Source organism: Prunus mume, linkage group LG1, assembly GCF_029339155.1.
Source record: "Prunus mume cultivar Tortuosa linkage group LG1, ASM2933915v1, whole genome shotgun sequence".
Lineage (NCBI taxonomy): Eukaryota > Viridiplantae > Streptophyta > Magnoliopsida > Rosales > Rosaceae > Prunus > Prunus mume.
Genome location: NC_142698.1, coordinates 3524644 through 3546945, shown reverse-complemented (window position 1 = coordinate 3546945; position 22302 = coordinate 3524644). Strand labels below are relative to the sequence as shown.

Sequence of the window (22302 nt, the reverse complement as noted above, 5' to 3'; positions counted from 1 at the left end):
GAGAGGGAGAATTAGTGAAAGGCTAGAATAATTACTTTGCAACCAATGAATTTTTCTTAGAAGAATAATGACGACGAAGAGAACGAACATAGAAGAAGATGCAACAAAGAAGGAAAAGATATAACATTGTTAAATTGGGATTAAGTGTTGTGTTGAATGAAGGTGTCAAAAACGTTTAATGCACAATAACTGGGGTCATTACACACCAATGGCTACTGCTGGTTTGTCGTGGCTAGGCAAACCGTGGCCTTGATCCTTTTTTCTAGTAGTGAACATAAATAGGAAACGAATGTATACATGATCATACATGCATACACAAAATTACATCTCACATACTATATATTACTAATTATATATATATATATATATATATATTGATATTCAATAGGTACTAATTGCGTCACTGTTTTATTCCAGGGAGAGATGTTATTTATAATATATGTTTTATATATTTTATATTTGATATATGGTATGGTAGTACTAGTACGTAAGGCAAGCAAACCGTTATGATTATTCTTCAGCCCCTTAGTCAACAAAATCCTAACAAACCTTTTGCTAGCTAGCAAGCTATCAAGCTATCAAGCTATCAAGCTATAGCTACCTCCCACACAAATAACAATCATATACATAATACATGACCCGAGAGAGAGAGAGAGAGAGAGAGAGAGAGAGAGAGAGACACTGACATCTTCCCTTCCACATCTACTTAACTAATTAATTAGCACACAATCACAATTATATATAAAATTAATCAGCCACACGCGTCTAATATATGTCTAATCATCACTCAGCACACAACAGCAGCAGCAGGATTACGTAGTACTAGTAATTAATTGTAGGCAGCTGCGTGGATCGACCCGCCCCGTTGTCTAGTGACGAGGGTTTCTAGCGGAGGAGGTGGTGGTGGCGGCGTCGGCGGCGGCTGCTGCGGCATGATGATTGTTGGGTTTTTGTGCTATGTTAATATGATTCACATTAATATTATGCCGCGGCCAATCCAAAGGCAACCCTGCGCCTCTGGCACCAACTGATGATGATCCATTAATATTATTAATAATATTAATATTGCATTGACCATGATCATGATCATCATGAGCTGCTGCTGATTGAGGATCATGATCATGAAGCTGATGATTATTATTTGACGACGCTGATGAGGATGAAGATGATTGAAGTAGCCGGATTTGCCTCTTCAAGAACTTGACGTAGCGAATGGCTTCGTCTAACATGGAAGCTGTGTCCATTTTAGTTCCCCCCGGAACAAGTCTTTGGAGGATGCGGATTTTCTCGCTTATCCTCTCCCGCCGGTGACGGGCCGCCACGCTTTGCGGGTCGTCGCTGATTCGCACGTTTCTCCGTTTGGGCCTCCGGATTGTGGCTGGATCGATGTCCACCGGTTGCATAGCTGCGATCTTGTACATCATTTCCTTCATAGCTCCAAGCTCCTCCTCACCACCGCCACCATCACCTGCCTCTTCATCATCTTCGTGCTCATTTAATTCCACAAAAATGTTGTTATTATTCCCGCCAGCTAGTAGTAGCATTTGATGATCATGATGATGATGATCAGCGATTGATTGATGATGATGATGAGGAGGAGGAGGAGGAGGAGGAGGAGCAGTGGATGAAGATGGTATTTGATGTAGTGGATGATGAGGGAGAGGCAAGTTTGGCCAAAGAGAAGAATATTCGTAGGAGGAAATCTGATGGAGGATGGGATCTTCCATATTAGCATGATCATCATCCAGATCCAATCCAGAGGAGTTTATTGCCAGCTTACCTGTGTAATCAATATTAATCTCCATGTTTTTCTGTGGGCTTTTTCCAAGTGATGATCTTCTGATTTAGAACATATAACAACTGGGAAGGCGAATTCGATCTATCGATTGATCAAGTGGAGTGTACGATCAATTATCACATCAAAGATCACCCAAAAGCACTTCGATCAGATTAGTATGAGTTTGGTAAAAACAAAGAATGAAGAACAAAAATAAAAAATAAAAACCCTCTAGCTCTAGCTTCTTTAGTTTGCAGCTTTAGAAAGACTGATCCAAGACTCACAAAAAAAAAAGGTTTATGAGAGAGAGAGAGAGAGAATTGGAGCAGAATTTTAGTGAAGGGAGCTGAGCTGAGGGAAAGCATGCATGATGCAATTACAAAGTACACTAAAAAGATGAGTTGATGAAATAAAAGGAGAAGATATTGGGTGTCAGGTGGGGCCCACGATGGGAGATCAAAGGGTTGAAATCTTATTTATCTTTTTTCTGGCATACTTGTCTAGGGTCAAGGATTGCACCTACTGAGAGCTTGCAGGCTTTTGCTACATTGCTAGGGTTTTCTCCCAATATATTTATTTTATATTTTTACATATATATGGCTGGGCTGGCCGCTGACCAGTACAAGCACTGAAATCCTGGCGCTGCTTCTTCTTTATGCTTCATCATTCTCTCTTGTTGAGATAAAATTACTTTCACAGCTCTTTATCAGTCAATTTTGGATTTCTTTTGCTTTTCGTGTGGGAGAGTGATGTTTGATTTGGTTGATTTTTAGTCTCCCCACACACACAACACAACCCACGTACGCAATTAAAAGCTTCATTGTTGTCAAGGTAAAAAATGATGTTGACTTGCAAATTTGTTTCAAGTTTGAACTTTCATGATTTTTTAGTAATGTGTGTGAGAAATTTCTCCTCCTCTTGTAGTTTAGACTATCTCATGTATTCAAAAAAAGCTTTATTTTTTTTATTTAGACCACAACATCTCCCATAAAGAAACATCAAACCATTTCCATGAATTAATGCAGATTTTAATAATAAATCCAGTTATCTTTATTAATTAGCTATATAGCTAGCTTTTAAAAGGGAAATAACCTAGAGATTTATTAGTGATTTTAAATCCTAGCTTTAGTTAATTCCCCTTCAGGCTAACCTTTTTTTTTTTTTTTTTGGTTGATAAAAAAGTTATCCCAATCAATGATGGAGTCAGGATTTCATGTGTAAGGAGGCCTCTTACAAAATATTTATAAAAAAAAAATTCGAACTCACAATACATTCCAAAGTAACCGAAAATACCAAAACATCATATATAATACATATGTAATGAAATCTTTACACTTTTTTTTTTCTTTTGGTAATCCACAAATTAGTTGAAAGATCCATTGAACTCAATAGAGAATAATTCAAATTTTCCCAAACCCTAACAAACCATAGGTAAAGAGAAAACAAAAAAAAAAAGAGAAAAATTAACAATCTTAATCAAGTGAGTCAACCCAATTGAAACTTGATAATTTGGCCAAAAAAATATTTGAAACTTGATAATATAATATATGGAGAATAAGAGAATAAATAGTCACAAATCTAGAGAAATTGGTGAAAATGACTCTAGGATTTGAAGGACTTGTTTAAAAAATAATACTATGATCTAAAACATGAAAAAAGATGTAAACTTGAAGAAATATTAGAAGTATCATAAAAGATATTAATATATAATATTTTCTAATATAAAAATGATGGGGGTTCAAGACCACACTGGTCTCTTTGTGGCTCCACCCTTGATCCCAATAACAATATGTTAGATACAGGTTAAACTTCCCTACTTATAGAGGCCAGTACCCTGAGCCAACCAATAAGCTGAAACGATCTAGAGAGAATTATTCTTGAAATGACTCTTTATAACCCCTTTCAATCACCATAATTTCTCCGAATCTAGTGCAATGACAACAATGAAAAAAACTAGCCGCTAAACGACATGACTCTACTAAAAAGCCTAAGAACACCCAGCAAACTCAACTAAGTTTCTGGAATCACGAGAGAAAAAAAACATAGAAAACTCATAGAGTATCTGGACTTTATTGAACAAACTAATCCAAAATAAAAAAGTTAAAGCAATGCCGACGAAGGGAAAACTAGCCGCCACTAATCCCCCTTTGGGACATGACATAGAGAATGCCACCTAGTTACTCTAGGGCCTCAACGCACTAATGAGCAGTGGATCTACCATAAATTGACATAGGTCCACCAAAAGAGAAAAACATAGAAGAACGGACAAATTTCAGGGGAAAACCCCCGGATTATGAAGCTTTCTCCCTTTTTCTTTTTCTCTCTCTCTTAGCAGGTAGGATTTTTCTCCCCATGGCTAACCTCTTAAATGACCAACGTCAATCAAAATAAGTCATTCATTAGATTGATAATGTATATATATATATATATATATAGTTTATCAACACTGCTAAATAAAGTGTGTGTATTTAGCAGTTTAGCATTTTATGTTAGGATATTGTTTGCCTCCTTATGTGTAAGGAGATACTCCTTGCAAATCGCAGCTTGACACATATGCAAAATTAATTCATCAAAAATAAATAAAAAATTAAAAAATTCTACACATATGTCACTTTGCTATTGTGAGGAATGTAGGAGCTCCTACTTACATGGTAAGGAGGAAAGTATTTTTCTTTTCGTTACATTAAGCATTTGTAACTTTTTATTTATTGATGAGCAAGGCTTGGCTCCTTAAAATCAAGGAGGATTTCCTCCTTAAAACCAATGGGGTTTTGACCGTTGTCAAATTCCAGCAACATTGACAAAGATTCAACAACAAAAAAAGAATATTAAATTTTTTTAACATGTGTCAAAACCACATTGGTTGTGAGAAAGAGCTCCTCCTCAATTTTAAGGAGTTAAACTTTTTTGGTTTTTTATTTTATTTAAGTGCTTTAACCATTGTCAGCGTTAAATCTATTTTAAACTAATTTTGTCTCACCATGGAGATTTTGTGGAAATCCCATGTGTCTTCCACAACTTTAATTGATATCCATGATAAAAAGATTTTTGAATTTTTCTGTACCTCACTACTGCAATCTTTTGGGTTCTTTTTATTTCTTGAAATTTTAAAAAATGTAAATAAATAAAATAAATGGAATGTACTTTGTGATGGTGTTCTAGTATCACACAATAATTCCTTCTTTGCAAGCAATAGGAGAAGTGAATACACGTACTTTTTCGATGTGACGGTCACATCACTTGGTGATACCACTAGAGTCTTGTTATAACACATATATCTATTTATTAACATTATACACTAAAAAATCATGCTTAAATTAATAACACCACGTGTCAATGTGTCACACTCACAAATTTCTCCAATAATGCGTACATTTTCTTTTTTCTCTTGAGAGAGAGATTGCACATATAGAACCAGAACACTGACCAAATTTGATAATGAAAAAAAATATTAAAAAAATTAAAAACTTACAGCTAATACGGAGAGTGAATAGAGTTGAAACACCGTGCAGGTATTGCATCAGCCTCTAACTTGGATCAGACGGTAGGACAAGTCTCTTATGTCATCCTCTTGTTTTCAAGTGCAATACACCAGGTCGCTTTCGTTGCATCTATATACGCTATAATTCTTGCTGCTCTATATATAAATGCGCATGCATAACGCAATCATTCTAGGGTTTTAACTTGTGTTACCAGAAACCTATGATGTAACGTTACAATTTTCTATGGTTTTACATTCAATATGTATGGATATAAAAAAAATTAGAATTAAATTTCAAGGGTTTTGAAATAAAGAAAAAAGGGCCCAACGCTTATCAATGTAATAATAGGTCTCGAAATAATTAATTGCTTTTTAGAATAAGAACTCGTTTGGGAGTGATTCCGGATATGCCAAAAATCACTTTTATGGAGAGTAACTTCTTTATATAATCACTTTAGGCGGTTTTAAATGATTTTATGGATAAGCAGATGAGCGGTGCCTCTCCCCAAAATCACTTAAAATGATTATACGAAGAAGCACATGAAAGATGATTCTCCCTAAAAGTGATTTTGTCCTGCCTAATATACTCCAACCAAACCAAACGAGCGTTTATCATTCATTCCTAAAGTTAAGTTTTTGGCCTAAAACTTGACTCCAGTTATGCATGTGCAATATATTAATATTGTTTTCAAATTGCAGCAAGCACTTAAAGACTTTACGAGTACCATTTTCCATAGGGTGAATCACACACGTATATCACGAACAAGGATAAATCTACCAAGTTAATTAAATATGATCCAATATTTACACACGAACTTAGTCTATATGAAGGAAGTTAAAATTCCACTCCAAAATCAATTGACAATTTACAAAGTAACGCGTTCCATTACAAGCAATGCTAGGTAAAAGTTAACCTCATGTGAGCATTTTGTCTTCTGTAAAAGGAATATCCAGGCAAAGAAAGCTACAAACAAATGAGTTGAATCTTCTTTTTGGAAAACTGGTCATCCAAAATGGGGATATATATATATATATATATATATATATATATATATTTTAACTAGTTCGGTTCAAACAAGCAGTATAAATAATATTGAAAAGAACATCAACAATAATCTGGGTGTGTATGTAGGGACTTTGAAGGGGGTGGGGTAAGTGGGGTAGTCTGTTAGGGAACTTTTATCAATAGTAAAAAGTAGCTAAAATGTAAGGAAGAAGAATAATATTGAAGCATTGGATATGGATGGATGAGATCTGATCTGATCTGACAGGATGTAGCCACGCATTTATTTTGGCACCAGCATACAAAAGAGAAAAGCAGCAAAGCTAGAGACAAGCTAGAAAAGGGCGTCTCGAAATTCAAGCTCCTTAATTGGGCTCCTCAGAGTCCGCAAGGTCATAGCGACTTGCTTTAGAGTGTGAGGAATTTCAAGCTTCCATTTTGGGAAAAAGGTGGCAAAAGTGGTTTCAAGCTTGCTGGGTCTTTAATTGTACAGCTTTGAGCCCTCATAATTAAAAACCAACCTCATTGGGATTGCATGTAGTTAGTTTCTCTTCGGGCTCCCGGGAAATGATAAGCAAACTAGCTAGCTAGTATAGTAGCCAACTTGCTATTATCTTCTTAAAGATGTTAGGGGATGGCATTTGGATTATTCAACGTATACTATTAAGTATATAAATTAATTATGCATCTTGTTAATTTTAAAATGAAAATTAGTCATTAACATGTTGCATGCACACAATTCTAGGATCCAGAAATTACGGGTGAGGCTATGTCACACCCCGATTTGGAAATAAAGAATATTCCCAAATCATGGTGTGAGTCATACCATAGTTATAAGAATAAGTTCCTATAACAATGGTATTATGAGAAATATAGCCACACAAAAAATATGTAATAATACAGAATCAGAGTTGTAGTAGCTTATAGTTCAATACACATACTAAAATCCATTTCTAACAGTTGACTACTTACTAATATTACACAATTCAACCACACACAACAAGTGCCTACTAACTTGGTGGAAAACCATCTTTCTCAATCCTTGCCTTGAATCTTGCATATTATGTTAGGGTGTGAGCATTTTAACGCCCAGTAGGGTACCGTCAAACAACATCCCTCAAGGTCAGTTATCTTCGTTAATCAAAGTATCATGCATCACGTAACACAGAATGAACAATATAAGATAAATTATGCATTTGTGATGATGTCATGAACTCACTCCCTTATAATCCCACTAATTCATACCTTATGGTAAACAAGCCAGCACATCCCATACCATATGTTTTACAACTATGGCTCTGCCCATTTGTCCCTTAACCCAATTTTTTATTTATGAATTCTAAACTTTCAATTTTTCTTGAAGGTCCTGCTTTCATCACCTAAATATATTCAGGCTCTGCTCTCGTCACCTAAATATATTCCACATTTTTACTCAAATATATCAAAGGTCTTCTTTCGCCCCTTAGATATACCTCAAATCACACATAAACCCAAAACACAACCGTTTTATGATGCATATGTAATGCATCTCAAACATCATTAATCTCTGTAGAATAATTATAATTCATATAAGAATAATAATATTTCAACTTTAATCACTTGAATAATAATATTCACCCAACATCAAATAATATTCACAAAGCATTATCAATAATAATATTCACATAATATCAAATAATATTTCAATACGAATATCCACATTATCAATAATAATATTCACATAATATCAAATAATATTTCAATACTAATATTCACATAACATCAAATAATATTTTAATACTAATATTTACATAACATCAAATAATGTTCATATTTATAGTACTATTTATAAGCACGAAGATTAAAAATGGCATAGCCCAATTATTCGGAAATCATGAAAGCTTATTTCGTGTCTAGTTAGCTTAACTTTGTGCGGGTTCGTCTTTGAAAGTATGCAGAATAAAACACCTAATTAAGACAATTTACTTATTAAAATCCGCTGAAAACAATGAATGAGGAGGTGAGTCATCAACCTAGATTAGGTGACTCATCCTTTTGATTTGAAGAGGTGAGGGAAGAGGGAATGAATATAGGAGGGAGGTGAAGTTGCCTTTCTCCACGTTGCAACAATTTTTTTTTGTAAAAAATATCTACAAAGGCATATTGGTACTTTTAAAATGGTAAATATATACGTATAAGTTTTCAAATTCAACAAAATAATGAGAAAAATAAAATAATGAAAAACAAGTTATATTGTCCTATTTTTAAAAATAAAATAAGAAAATAAATTCTAAATTTTTCGGGATGGTGTAGGCTAAAAATGTTATTGTAGCGTATTAAATTTTGTTTGTTGCGTATTTGAAAGTTTATGTTCATATATACATATATATTTTTTATAACCACCATTTTATAATATAGCTAAGGGTAAAATAATCTGTAGTTGTTTAGTTTGATAAAGGGCCAGGGTAGGTGATGTTACATTCAATAATCTTTTATTTTGTCAATCAAATAGTGAAAGGAAAGTATACTGCATGTAATTTGAAGTAATTTAGTATAAGGCTAAATTGTAGTAATTAATGGTCTTTAAATTGTATTCCCATTTTGATTTTTCATTCATGAATTTCAATAATAGTTGTTGTCGTTCTCAAATTAGGTTTCGCGTTGCATTTTAATTCCTCTCCGTCAACTCTGTTAATAATTTTTTTTTTATCAAAATTAATCACATATCATGCACACGTGATATATTTTGTAAAGACAAATAAAACCATTATAGGAGACGTCAAAAATAGAATTCTAGAACGCATGCTTTAATAATTATTATACCGACTGCATATATAGTTAGCAAAATTTCATGTTCACTAATTAATTTTTTTAGAAAAAAAGTTAAAAAAATCTCTTGTTGGTTTCCTCTTTCCTTTGGTTATTCAATTTCGTTACTTGAAAATTCAAATCATATTGGAAATTCAAACAAACCAATGCCACAAGGATGTGATAGTGTGTGACATGTAGCAGACAAACATAAGACATCCAAAACAAAAAAAAGTGCATGCGAAATTCATAACTGCAATAGCAAGCTATAGCCTAACCTTACACGTGCACTGCAATATATAGTCCTAAAAGCATTTATGTGGACCCATCTCTCTCTCTCTCTCTCGTCTCTTAGTGCACGTGAGTCCAGTGTTTTCCAGCACATCCATCTTCTGTTTCTAGTGAAAGTCCAAGTGATGCATTAAATACCCATGACAGCTACAAAACTCTACGAATACAAACGTTTATCTTTACTTTTAAAAAGCTGTATATTTAGTTAACATAATCTAGTTCAATGAAAAAGAGTTACTGATTTACAAACATTTAGTTCAATGAAAAAAAAAAAGTTTTAATTTGTAGATCAATGATTTCAAATTCAAATCTCCCATAACACTTTGATAATGTATGTATGTGAGAAACCCTCATCTCCCTTATTAGACAATCACTTGGGTTTATGGATTTCTCAAATACTTATTTGAGGGACACCTTTATAGAGCATACTCCGCATTATATTCATTAATCCAAACTTGTCAATTTTGTAGATATTCATTCAAAGATCATATCTATAAAAAATCACTTGAATCTGATATCATTTGACCACTCAATTAAATTATTGAAATTTTAGTACTTTCTTGATGTACCGTGTTCATTGATTTTGTAGGACACAATTAGATGTCTAAATGGTTTCTAATTTGTCTAATTTTTTGCAAAGATGATCTATGAATGAAGACCTAAAAATAGGTTTGGATCGTTGAAAACAAAATCGTAGAGTATCCTAAACGGCTTCCCTCAATAGAAGGGGATAATATATATACACAGAAATTCTTATATGCAGACGTCTAGACATTATTGTGCAGATGTCATGTATTTTCAAATATCCCTCTCTGTTTTCCTCCCTATTTACAATGTTTGTATATATATATATATATATATATATTCTCTCATTCGAATGTTTGCAAGTTATTATTGTGCAAATATCATTGTAAACAAAAAGAGTTGTAGAAAATACATTGGTTTTGCATGATAATAACATCTAGATGTTCGCATAAGAGCATTTATGTCTATATAAGTATATATACTTACAACAAAGTTATGTAAATAAAATGGTGTTAAATGCGTTTAAGTATCGAATTTATAACTAATATATGTTATCTTTGTCATTTATGCGAATCGGACATAACCTACTCTATATCTATGTTGAGGCAAATACCACTATGGGAAAGGCTAATTGGTACCTCGAAGTATTCGAGTGAGTTAATTGGTTCTCCACAAGGTTGTTGATGGGAGGAATGGCTGCCGGAAGCTTTGGAAATGAAGTTTTGGAGTGAGTCCAACCGAAGATGTGGCTGAAAAACTATAAAATAATAACATCGAAATGAGACAAAGAAAGAATATTCTGGACTTTTTAAAAAGTATCGGGCATTTATTTATTAGTTGTTTCATGTAATCTCATTTGACAACTAGTATGATGTAAAATCTAGTTTTCTATTGACACAAACATATTTTTTCTTTTGGGTAAATAAAATAACACGCGTAATCAATGCAACAAAAGTACAAGAATACAAATATATAATGCTAGCAGATCAGAGTTGTTAATCAAATTATTTATTCATCATCCATCGCCAATGGCATTACCTTTTCAAATGTTAAAAATATATGAGATTTGAAGTAAAACAAAATTCATTTACCAGAAAAAGTCCATTAAAAGTATTAAGGTGAACAAGTAAAAACATAACCACAGTTATTCAAAGCTGCACCAATATGTTCTTAGAATTTGCTACTTAAAACAAATGGAAAGATAAAAGCAACAAAAGAAGCACCAGCATTACACAGGAGAAAAAACGAAGAAGAAAATAAACTCTAACATCCTCTATATCTAGCCTAGAGTTTCAACTATCCTTGCACCAATTAGTATACATCAAAAGAAGGATAAAAAACTACAATGTCTAGTGTCTGCAGGAGCATAAATACACCCGGAATGTTAAGATGGCCTGTCGACGACAGAACAGAAATAAACAAACTCAAGTTCTGTCTCTTTTAGCCCTTCTGCATTTTTTCCACATATGCCTGCAACAAAAGTGAATTGATATGCAGTAAGCAAGATAACAAAGCGAGACCACCCTACTTGGTTGACAATACAAAGCTGAAAATTTATGGGACTCCCATTGGAAACATAACTACAGAAACTACTAACTACTCTAAGTCCATCAACAAGATATAACGAAGAGTATAAGTAACACATGAAAAAACAGCCAGTTTCGCAAATTAAAGTGGACCTACATATGGATATCTGCGGCAATGAAAACTGTAATTCTGTAAACTTATTGGAGCATAATGGAGAAATTAACTTCAAATGTACACTACCACATGTGAAATTTCTGAGTTGGATGTCACTTGCGGCCTATTTTCTCAACACCTCTCATCTTATGAGCTTGAAATTTTTAAAACACCCCTTTATGCAGAAGATAATGCTCATTGTAATAATAGAATAACTAGCACACAACAGTTTTCCTAGGAAAGAACTCAGAACCACCCTTTTTTCTCGAAGAATTCTTTCAAAGTAAAAATAAAAGGAAAAATAGAGAACCTCACACAACCTTCCCTTGCTCTCTCCCATTAATCATCACTGAGAAGTGAACAGATCTCAAACTCTCATCCACTTTCTCCACCTCACTACAAAGCCTTTCACCTCTAATGCAGAATCTAAAAACCCCCACTAGGCATGATAATATGCTTTCTCAAATTCAATTTTCAAAATCGACCCCTCTTACTTAACATGCTCCACCCCCCATCCCTCCCCACTACCACCACCTCACTTGCCCCAAGAACAGCATAAAAAATCTGTCTCCCCTTCACAAATGCAGTTTATGTACCTGGATTAGTCTATAACTTGGCTAAAATCTGAAAAAGACTTGGAACCAAAATAATCGGCTAGAAATCACTAAATCTTCACTGAAACAAACTTTTTTCTTGAAATTAAACAAATGCACATTGCATCAGTCACCCTCATTGGTCACTCCATTATTAAAGAATTCCTCAAACGCCTTTGAAAAATCCGGCTACATCAACTCCCAGCAAGACTAAAGAAAAGCCATGTAAAAACCAGCTACAAATGGTGGCTTATTATTGCTGCACTAAACCTCACCCTCCCTTCCTCAAAAGGACATTTTATAGCCAACTTGCTGTACCCTGTATCGTATACAGTTCTTGAAGATTCATATTACTTCAACTTTTATTAAGTTTTCATCACCCGCCACCCCTTCCATTCCCTACTTCCGATGTATTAATCATATTCCTACTTTCTCTTTCGTTGATTTGATCAACAAGTAGACGTTAGCACACATCTTCCCAGAACCATCCATACCCATCTTCCTCAAAAACTTATGCCTCCCACCAAATAAATCCACACACTCAGCTGGGATAACCCTCGTTGTTATTATTTTTCGAATCTATTCTTAGACGTACTTTATTTACATTGTAGAAGCACTGTAAATGAATAAAGTATTATTTATAATAATCGAAATATGATAATAACAGTAACAATAATAATAATAATAATAATAATAATAATAATAATAATAATAATAATAATGATAATAACGATGATGATGAGAATGCCAACTATAGTACTTTATTTTTATTTTCTATCTCACTTGTAGGGGGAAAAAAGGAATTAAGGGCACATGAAAATCTTGAAGAAAAGGATGGATAATTAATTAATCATTACGAGAATTGATGCCAAACATATCCTCCACTAAAGTCGAAAACATCTGAGCATATCAGCACTCACCTGTACAAGTTTAGTAAGCTTCGGTTTCGAAAATGACAGGTAATGATCAATCTTCTCTTGTGTCTGGGGAATATTAGCCCCCTGCATGGTACTGGTCACTTTATCAACCACTTTCTTCACGATAGTTTTGTAAGCATCTTTGTTGATTTGACCGTCTTTCCATGTCGGTTTTAAAAGGTCCTTAACAAACTCCACAAGAGCAAATTTAAATGCACGGCTCCCCTTCACTTCCTTTGATTTCTTGCCTTCTTCAGCCCCATCTTTTTCTGTGCCCTCCAAGGGGCCAATATCTGGGGACTTGCTTTCTTCTTTTACATTCTTGCTTTCCTGAGCCCCAAATTCACTATTTCCCTTGACAATCTCAGATTTTGCAAGAGGCTCCAGCTGACTTAACTGGCAGTTCTTTTGCTTAGGTTCTACTGAATTATGAGCCTGAAGATAATCGTTACCATTTGCTCCACTAGGAAAAGATGATGGAGATACGACATTTGATGGTTTGTCTACTTTTCCATCAACACTTGTGTTTTCAGCATTATTAGGCAGAAGAAACACAGGATTGTTACTGTTTCTAAGTTCTCTACTATCATGTATAGGATCATACGGCTTCTCAGATATGACTGGATCCAGCTGAATAGCTGCTGCTGAAAGCTGCTCAGAAGATCCTTCAGATTTGGCAAGGGGAGGTGGAGCATTCTGAGAATTTAACACAGCAAAATACTGTGAATGCTGCTGGTGATTTCCAAGAAACTGAGCCAGAGATGCTGAAAGATTGGTAAGTTGCACAAGCTCTTTATCACCTACAACATTTGGAACTTGAGGAATTCCAGTAACTAGTGATGTTTTTGCATCCCCTATATCTAACTTGATGACAGATTTACTCTCTGAGGAAAGTGTATCTTGTGGACTTTTTACAATTCCTCCTCCTTGAGGATGAGTTGGGATCAGAGTTTGACTTTGTCTAACTGTGCTTAATCCTGAAAAAGGAAAAGCACTTGAACTCTGGCCACTATTGTCAAAGCTTTGGCGGGGCATGATATTTGCAGAAACATTCAGGTCATTGCGGGAACTAGCATTTTTTTCAATTGGATTCCTATCATCATATGGCAAGGGAATAGCACCATCTTCCCTCATATCCTTGTTCTGCAGAAAATTAGATCTTTCAGCTAACATTGGTTGCATAATTGAAGCAGCGCCATGCACCTGACTTGAAGGTTCTGAACCTAGAGCGTTGCCACTATGCTCTTCTTTTCCAACATGGTTGGAAGATTGTACCGTATAATTCCAATCAGGAGACATGTCACCAAGCCATTTTTCAGTATCTCTTGATTTAGGAGGGCCCACATGAGCACCCACATTATCTTCCTTCCACAGATGTGTATCCTTCTCATTCCTCTGGGCTGCTTCATGAATAACACTTGGGTCTGCACATTTTTGGTTATCATTGTTCAGACCATGCCCCCATCTATTATCATCCATAGACCAAGCACTAGGCCTTAGCTCTGGCACGCTAATATTTCCGTTATTATCTGCAGTCAACTTCGAGGCATCTGACAGAGCCACAGTATCACTCCATTTTGGACCATCCCATGCTGGGCCTGCATCTGACAGACCCCACCGACCATCCCGAGACTTTCTTTCAGGACTAACACGTGCTTGGATATGATGAGAAAACCGACAATACTTTTTATTACGACAATTTCCCGCAGCAAAAAATTTACAAGGAATATCGCCGCTCCTGTGCGGTACACGGTCGGCACCTCGCTCTGTAGAAGCATCTCTTTTCCTTCTTTCATTTTCCCTTTCATTCATAGAACCTTTACTGTATCCATCAGAAGCACGGTGGTGATCAAACTTGCAAGATGACCCTCTCCGGCACTTCCCTTTTGCAAAATCAGTACAATACACAGAAGATCTTCCGCTCTTCAATGGGTAGTCCCCGGTATCAGGGGAGTATTTTGAGGCACCGCCTTTCCTGTGTCTACTTTCCCAGCTATCATCATAATTGGAACTACCCTCATGAAGAAATTGACAATCACTAGCTCTCCTGCATCTCCCAGCAGTAAAATCTTTGCACAATTGAGCTGAAACTCCTGACCTGCTTCTATTTCTGTCAAGGAAAACTGATTCCCGCCTATAGCCACGATCAGGGCTCCTGCTCCAGCTCTGGCTCCTGCTCCTGCTCCTGCTCCAGCTTCTACTCCTACCCCTGCACATAACATTCACCAACAGAAAGACAAGTTAACCAAATTCTGCACCCTGCTAGGAGAAAGAAGGAAATTGTTCTTCGGATAACACATTGAAGCTGTTATAACTCCAAAAACAGAAGTTTCAAGTGAAGAAATAATTGTGGGGAATCTCTAGCAGCAAATCTCATAAATCATGAATTTGTGCTACACAAGAGTTATTCAAACAATACTGTATATAAGTTGGGCAGGAAAATATATATATATATATATATATATATTCATGTGTAAGGCACATAAATGCATGCTCTGAAAAGGGGAGAAAGGCTTGTGTATGTCACTCTACTTTAGGACAGAGTACAAGTCCATATACGGAAGCAGTTACATACAGTAATTGCTATCTAGGTTACATACTAACATTAGGAAACATGTGAGTCAGAATTGACAATATGAGTAAAAAGATCTACCTCAGTGACCTGCTCCAACCACTTTTTGGGGACCGACTACGATGTTGTCTCCACTCATCAAGACCAGGAGACATCCTCGTGCTGCAATTTCCATCTCCATCCCACACCATAGAGTCATCCATGTATCTGTTGTTGCCCTTATTGATGCTCTCAATCTTATGTGAACCTCTGCTTCCAGGCAAAGGTTCCCTGGATGCAAGTCCCAAATCGTGCTTAGATCTCTGCATGTCATTTGTCTCTAAACCAGACCATTTTGAACCATTACTACCAGCAAGCTCTGAAGAAAGCCACTCTCGTCCAGATTCTTTATGATGAAATGGCCTACCTGGCTTTCCCATCCAACCATTGTCTTGTACATTCGCATCTTCAAATTGAGGCTCTTCTGCCAAATCCCATTTAGAAGAGCGTTTTCTGCTGCTTCTACTCATTTCTCCTTAAAGCAACACCCTTCACTTATTGAGGATCAATAGAATCTGAGAAATAAAAAACTCAATCAATCTCAATAAAATTTGCTGATCACTCTTCACTTCTTTGCTTTTTTAGTATCTTTTAAAGTTTGTTTAAAAATATAGTGAAATCTTCTGTGTTACCAAGCAAGATAAAAATGAATGCGAAACAATAAAATGAAAAAGAAAACACAACATTCTACACCATTAACTATGAGCAGGACTAACAAGATAGATGATCAGCTTCTTTCAGTTCAATTTAAATAACACTTGAAATAAAACCACATTTCAATTAGATTGAAAATCTAATGGAATAAGGATGCGGAAGATATACCATTTATGACAGATCTATACACGTCTGTGTCAACAGGAGATATGTGTACAGTGTATAGTAGAAAAGAATATAATACACGAACAAATGGAGAAAAACTTGAGTGGGGACTTCCTTGTCGCGTGGCAGGCTGAGTGGCATGCATTATCAAGTCAAACATACCATTTGTAATAAGTTCTTCTACTATACCTTTATACACCCTTTATTTATAAAAACAGAGGTTATGTTTTAACTGGATAGTGCCGGCCACTAAGCATGTGATGGGAAGTCTGTGCACAAGTTTTTCTCAAATAAATGTGGCCAGCTCTTAAGAATGAGACAAAGACAAGGATGGTAATGATGATGATGACATACATATACTGATCAACTTACCGCATGGGATCCCTCAACTATACAGCTGGGGCAGCCATATTGAGATATGTCATGCATTTGTGTCACATAAGTGAAGCTTAGTGTAGTTTAGTTAGCACCCAAAAATAAAGAGCCTTGTATGTTAAAATATATATAAATTATGGTTATCTAAGATCTAAAGTGGTAACTTCCATTAATTTAATTACTCGCATTCCCCTTTATAAGAGCAGGCAAACCATAGGCCATACCCCTCCTTATGTTTTTGTTCATAATTATCTTGTTTTCTATGCTTAAATTGTTGTATTCTAATATCCAAGGAACATGTAATATGATATGAAGTTTATTCTCAAATGTTTGAAGACACACATTAAAAACTTCAAAATATTATCACCATTCCGTATGGCTATGCACCATAATACTTGCAGCTATTCCTGCAAGGTTGTATTTATTCAAATTCCCATTGTTGACATGTACAAGGAAAGACTCGTTGTACATAAAATACAATTTGTCCAAAACAGTAGTGTATTGTCTAGCTTTCCCTCTTACATTTCGAGTTATGTGGTTAGGGAAAAAAAAAAAAAAAAAAAAAAACAAGAACTGGACTAGAAGATGAAGTAAACTACAATCTGGTGGGTTTGATCCATACACTCCCTCCACCAAAATGTTGGTTTGGGTATTAGGAAGCTACATACTTTCAAGAAAAGAGGGGTTGTGGTACAATACAAGGGAGAGTGAATGCTCTGCACAGGACCATGGTGAAGAATAAATATGAAGATGATTACAGTGGCTAGACAACAGAGTTAGCAGGAGATAGTCACGCGTACTTGCTCATTCTTTATGTCAAGCACAAGTACTTGTTGATGTTTAAGTTAATTTCCAAAACTTCTTTCCTTCAAAAGAAATAATTTTATTTAAAGTTTCCAAGGGGGTAGAATCCAAGTAACCAAAGCTTAATTATTTTCGCCAATGTTTTCTAAAGCTATTTGGTCTGACAAGGCTGAGCCTAAGCCTTGAGGCGTTAAGGTGTAAGCCTTACGGGTTTAATTGTTTAAATTAAAAGATATAAAAATTACAAGTATTACAACATGATCTACTCTTTGTTTTCTTGCCAAAGAGAAAAGAGATAGAGAATGAGGTATGCAGGTGGCATGACAATAAGAGAATGAGATATGAAGAAGGACTTGGGGACACTAGCTTGCGTGTTTTGGGAGGAGAATTAGGGTCTAGGAAATCTAACTTGGGGCTGGATTGTATCCGGTGGAGGGGGAAGAAGGAGTTTGTGGGGTTGCACAGCATAAAAAAAACGACTGCATTTTGCTTTAGAAAATCAGCCTTCGAGAACAAAATGGTAGCGCTCCTTTTAAAATATCAGCCTTTAATGAAACATTTTGTTTCATTTAAAGGAACATGTACAACTTTACAAAATGGTGTGGTTTAATTTTGAAAACATTGGGAAGACAAAATTAGGGAGTCATCTTATTTGTAAGGCATACTATTCAGCCACCATTAGCGCTGCTTCAGTTGCAGATTGTACACCTCGCACCTGAAGTATACACCACCCGACCAGTTTCCAAAACACTGATTTTGACAAGAGGGGACTGAGGAAAACTTTTTTGGGTTCATATGTGGTATAGCAATTCTTCCTCTCAAAGAAGCTTTCATAGTTTATCATCCCTTAGCAGCTCATAAATATGCTTTGGGATCTAAAACCATAGAATAGAAGCAAACATGAGTGGTAGCTTACATATTTGCACACGTTGAATGTAATTTGTGAATGGGAAGATGAATCAAGCTAGAGTTGTCTAAACAATTGGACTGTTATGTCTTCTTATATTGGGGGTGATGCCAATTGCATGCAGTCAATTCCAACAGAGAAGTCAGACAAACATTATGCTAATAGATTACCAATTGCTGGCAGTACATGCCATCAACTTTTGGAACTTTTCAATTTGGACATAGCCTTATCCAACCCTGATGGTCTCACAAAAACTCAACAGGAGCGACTATTTATTTAAAGATCCTTCAGGTGCATCTATGCTTAATCCAGGATCCTTCAAATATATTTTTTTTTAATCAATGGAAAGAGCTCCAACTTAAATGAGTTAGTGGCATGAAACTAACATGAGATGCCGTGGTTTCCAATTACAGTTCCATCTATTGGATCAAGAATAATGACTTTTCACCAATTGGTCAAATATAGGATAATCAAGAATATGTTAATACCTTCTAAAAAACATCAACATGACAGAAAGAACAATATTGACAGGCAACCCTCAGCATAGAAGAGGCTCATTTGGACTAGCAAACTAATAAATTAAATTGTCTTGAAAAGGCATTTAACAAGATAAAGGTCAAATGATCAAACAAAAAAAGAAAAGAGCCCAACGGAATCATCATTGGATCTAAATTGGGGGAAGATACATCTTCTAGTAGCCATAGAAAAGTACACAAAATTATTGACATAACAGAATTTCACAAGTCCGCCTTGAAAAATTGGCTCACAACTCCATAAGACACCACTACCGAAGCTTATTCTACATATAGGATCTTGTACAGGAAGGAAAACTCCATGTCGTTAGAATGATATCAACAGCCACAACAATGACCTACATATCTTTGAGACTTCATATGAAAACAACCGAATTTCACGTATTGACACAAAAAGTATTTCCAAAAAATGCCAATATCTCTCATCAACTCCAGTCACCATGTTGTAATATCTAGATATACAAGACAACTATGTCAAGAGATTTCACCGACCAGCCACATGCTCAACTTCGAAGACACAAGCTTTCAACTTTTCAAAGCTTTTGAAGCCTGAATCCAGATATAACATCACTTGTGCTCCTGATATTTTGATCAACCAAATATGCAGAAACTTCTTCAATTAACAATTATTCCTATCCATAGATTCAACATACGAAGGCTGTAATCTTTCAATAACTATGCTTTTTCAGGTTCGTCCCTCACTTCAACACACCACTGATCAAAATTTAGCATCAAGGACATCAAAGTTGAAGGTTGATGCACTCTCTTCTAACTTCTTGCACTACGAAGTAATTCTATTTTGCTATTTTCAAACCCTTTCAGAGCAACTTCCAGTCTAAGAATTTATCCAATAATTTGTACTAATATCCAATGTGGCTCTTGTGGAAGGATGCAATTGCAACCAGTTACTTTTGCATGAAATTGGCAATCCCTCCATGCAGTGACCTCATGAAAGTACTGCAGAAAATTATACTAGATATTAGCACTCAGGTAAATGTACTCTTATTGAGTTACATAGATCTAAACCACACACTAGCGTTATCTATCAAGTTAACTAGCCTACTGGAAAGAGAGAGCGAGAGAGAATAAAAGCAGAAAAGAATGAAAGAGCAAGGAATAAAATCAGAATATGAACAAATTATCCATAATAGGGTAATAGCCAGATACCAAAAAGCGGTCATAATAAATAAGCCTCCCCTAACTCCTATCCGCTCCTATTGAAAAAAACCTACACTTCTCTCCTTCACATTTTCCAAGACAACATAAATCAATTCAACCAAAATACAATTTAAAATTTTTTAAAAAGCATACAGAGATCTCTTCTCCTCTGTTATATATCCTTTTTAAAAATATTATATGGCTAAGAACATAATACAGTCATATGAGTTTGTTCCAACTAGTAGAAACCAACTTATCAATGGTATTATACAAGACTAGAACACTAACAGAAAAACAACAAAATTTAACCACACCAAAAAAAACAGAATCAATACAATTAAACTCATCGTACCTCTCAACAAAATTGCATACAACTAAAAAGTATTTATGAAAAGCTCGAAAGCTCGAGTCAACTTAACTTTTCAAACGAACCCATTGACCTACACCAATTACTTGAGAATAATTGAGCGATTACTAGAGTTTAAAGTCATACACACAAAGTTAGAAGCTTCACTCTAGGGTATCAAATCTAAAATTTCTCTATGATACAATAAACCCAATTCAAAGATTACAATTCTCAAGTAATCTAACAAACAGACGCGAGCTTAAAGCAGCCATAAAGCAAAGTATGAATCTAACTCTTGAGCTCTAGTAAACCTAGAAAGGCCCTATTCACTTGAGTTTAATAACCATACGCATCGAGTTCAAGAAAAATACAGAAACATAAGCAAGAACATAAATAAACAAGAAACCCTAAGTAAAGAACTGACATGGATTTGTACGGTGACTATTGTGAGAAGAAGAAGAATGGGGTAGGATGAGAGTACTTACGGAAAATTGGAGAAAACCTAGAGTGCGTTGAGAGACGACCTCCGTCTGTGTGACTTTGCCATATCTGAATTTACCCTTTCCCCAAAGAGAGTGTGTCGAGAGCGACAGAGAGAGAGAAAGAGTGCGGGAACAAGAACAGGAACAGGAACAGGAACAGAGACGGGGAAGTGAATGAGAGATTTTTATGCCAATCAACCCACTCTATAATGCTACAGAGTCTACGGACAGATTAATCTTTCGCTTATACTGAGCTTTGCCCTGATGATTTTTCCTGTGGGCCCACTTAAAGGAGCCATTCTTTGGGATATTGAAAAAAGAACATAAGTATGTTCGAAGCCCAACAAGACAAAACGACCCACATAATGCGAAACGGGACAAGCTGGCCCAGTTTACTGATAGGAATCCATATCTAAGTTGACGAAGTCAGTTTGATACGTTGGGTTAGCCCTGTACAATTTGCATTGTACTGTTGTTAGAAATAAAGATTGTTCTCTCTATCTCCCTTGGCATACGATACGAGTTAAAGATAGAATTGGGTTCTAACATTTGCAAACCTCGATCGGCTAATCGACCTAGGGTTGGCAACTGCACGGGTAGGAGTCGGATATGTTGTCACCATATCCACCCTTCTTGTTTAAACAAGGAACTCATCGGGTACTTAGAGCAAGTCCAACGGATAGCTGAGCCCGAGGTTGGGGAGGAAAAAAAAAAGTTGTTTCAACCGTCAGCCCAGCCCGAGGGAGGTGTGGGACCCACCAACTCGGTCTGGCCCAAGGCGCTTCACCGAGGTCCAAAACGCAAGGGGTGACGTCACGCTCGACGTCGGTGACATCACGCTCGATGTCGGTGACATCGGCGTGATGCAGCCCAACGGTTGGAAGCCACGTGTCACGCCCCCAGCGCTCCGATTTGCTTCTACATACTTCATCCAACGGTTGGCGTTTTTCCAGAATAAAATTATGAAAAAAAAATCGAAATTTGTTTAAAAAAATACTAAAAAATTCTATTTTTTTTCCTATATTTCCTATAAATACCCTTCACTTTCAACACCAATCCTCATACATTTTATTCTACTTCTACTATTAATCAACATTTTATTCACTCTTTACTCAACATTTTCCTCTCTTTCACCTTGTATTTTTATACCATTATTTTTATAGCTTCTTCTATCGAAACCGGAGATGCGTGAAGCACCATGGAAGATGTTTCT

General features: G+C 35.8%; 2 protein-coding genes across 2 annotated transcripts; both read right to left on the bottom strand.

The window, feature by feature from the left end:
- Window positions 1-426: 426 nt before the first annotated feature.
- Window positions 427-2368, bottom strand: LOC103330813 (uncharacterized). Its single transcript, XM_008233428.3, has one exon. It carries the CDS (start codon window positions 1803-1805, stop codon window positions 870-872), a length of 936 nt encoding a protein of 311 aa, XP_008231650.3. The 5' UTR covers window positions 1806-2368; the 3' UTR covers window positions 427-869.
- Window positions 2369-10950: 8582 nt separating this feature from the next.
- LOC103330805 (zinc finger CCCH domain-containing protein 38) lies at window positions 10951-21318 on the bottom strand. Its single transcript, XM_008233420.2, has 4 exons — window positions 21093-21318; window positions 15708-16180; window positions 13058-15263; window positions 10951-11334 (listed from the first exon to the last, which is right to left on the bottom strand). Exons 2-4 carry the CDS (start codon window positions 16133-16135, stop codon window positions 11305-11307), a joined length of 2664 nt encoding a protein of 887 aa, XP_008231642.2. The 5' UTR covers window positions 16136-16180; window positions 21093-21318; the 3' UTR covers window positions 10951-11304.
- Window positions 21319-22302: the final 984 nt, after the last annotated feature.

What these genes read in the sequence shown, in the direction of transcription:
- LOC103330813 (XM_008233428.3), bottom strand. Translation starts at nt 1,805, where the DNA reads ATGGAGATTAATATTGATTACACAGGTAAGCTGGCAATAAACTCCTCT.
- LOC103330805 (XM_008233420.2), bottom strand. Translation starts at nt 16,135, where the DNA reads ATGAGTAGAAGCAGCAGAAAACGCTCTTCTAAATGGGATTTGGCAGAA. An exon ending in GGTTGGAGCAGGTCACTGAG is followed by an intron (nt 15,264 to 15,707) that starts GTAGATCTTTTT and finishes TGTTATGTGCAG; the next exon opens with GGGTAGGAGTAGAAGCTGGA. An exon ending in AGCTTACTAAACTTGTACAG is followed by an intron (nt 11,335 to 13,057) that starts GTGAGTGCTGAT and finishes CTTTTGTTGCAG; the next exon opens with GCATATGTGGAAAAAATGCA.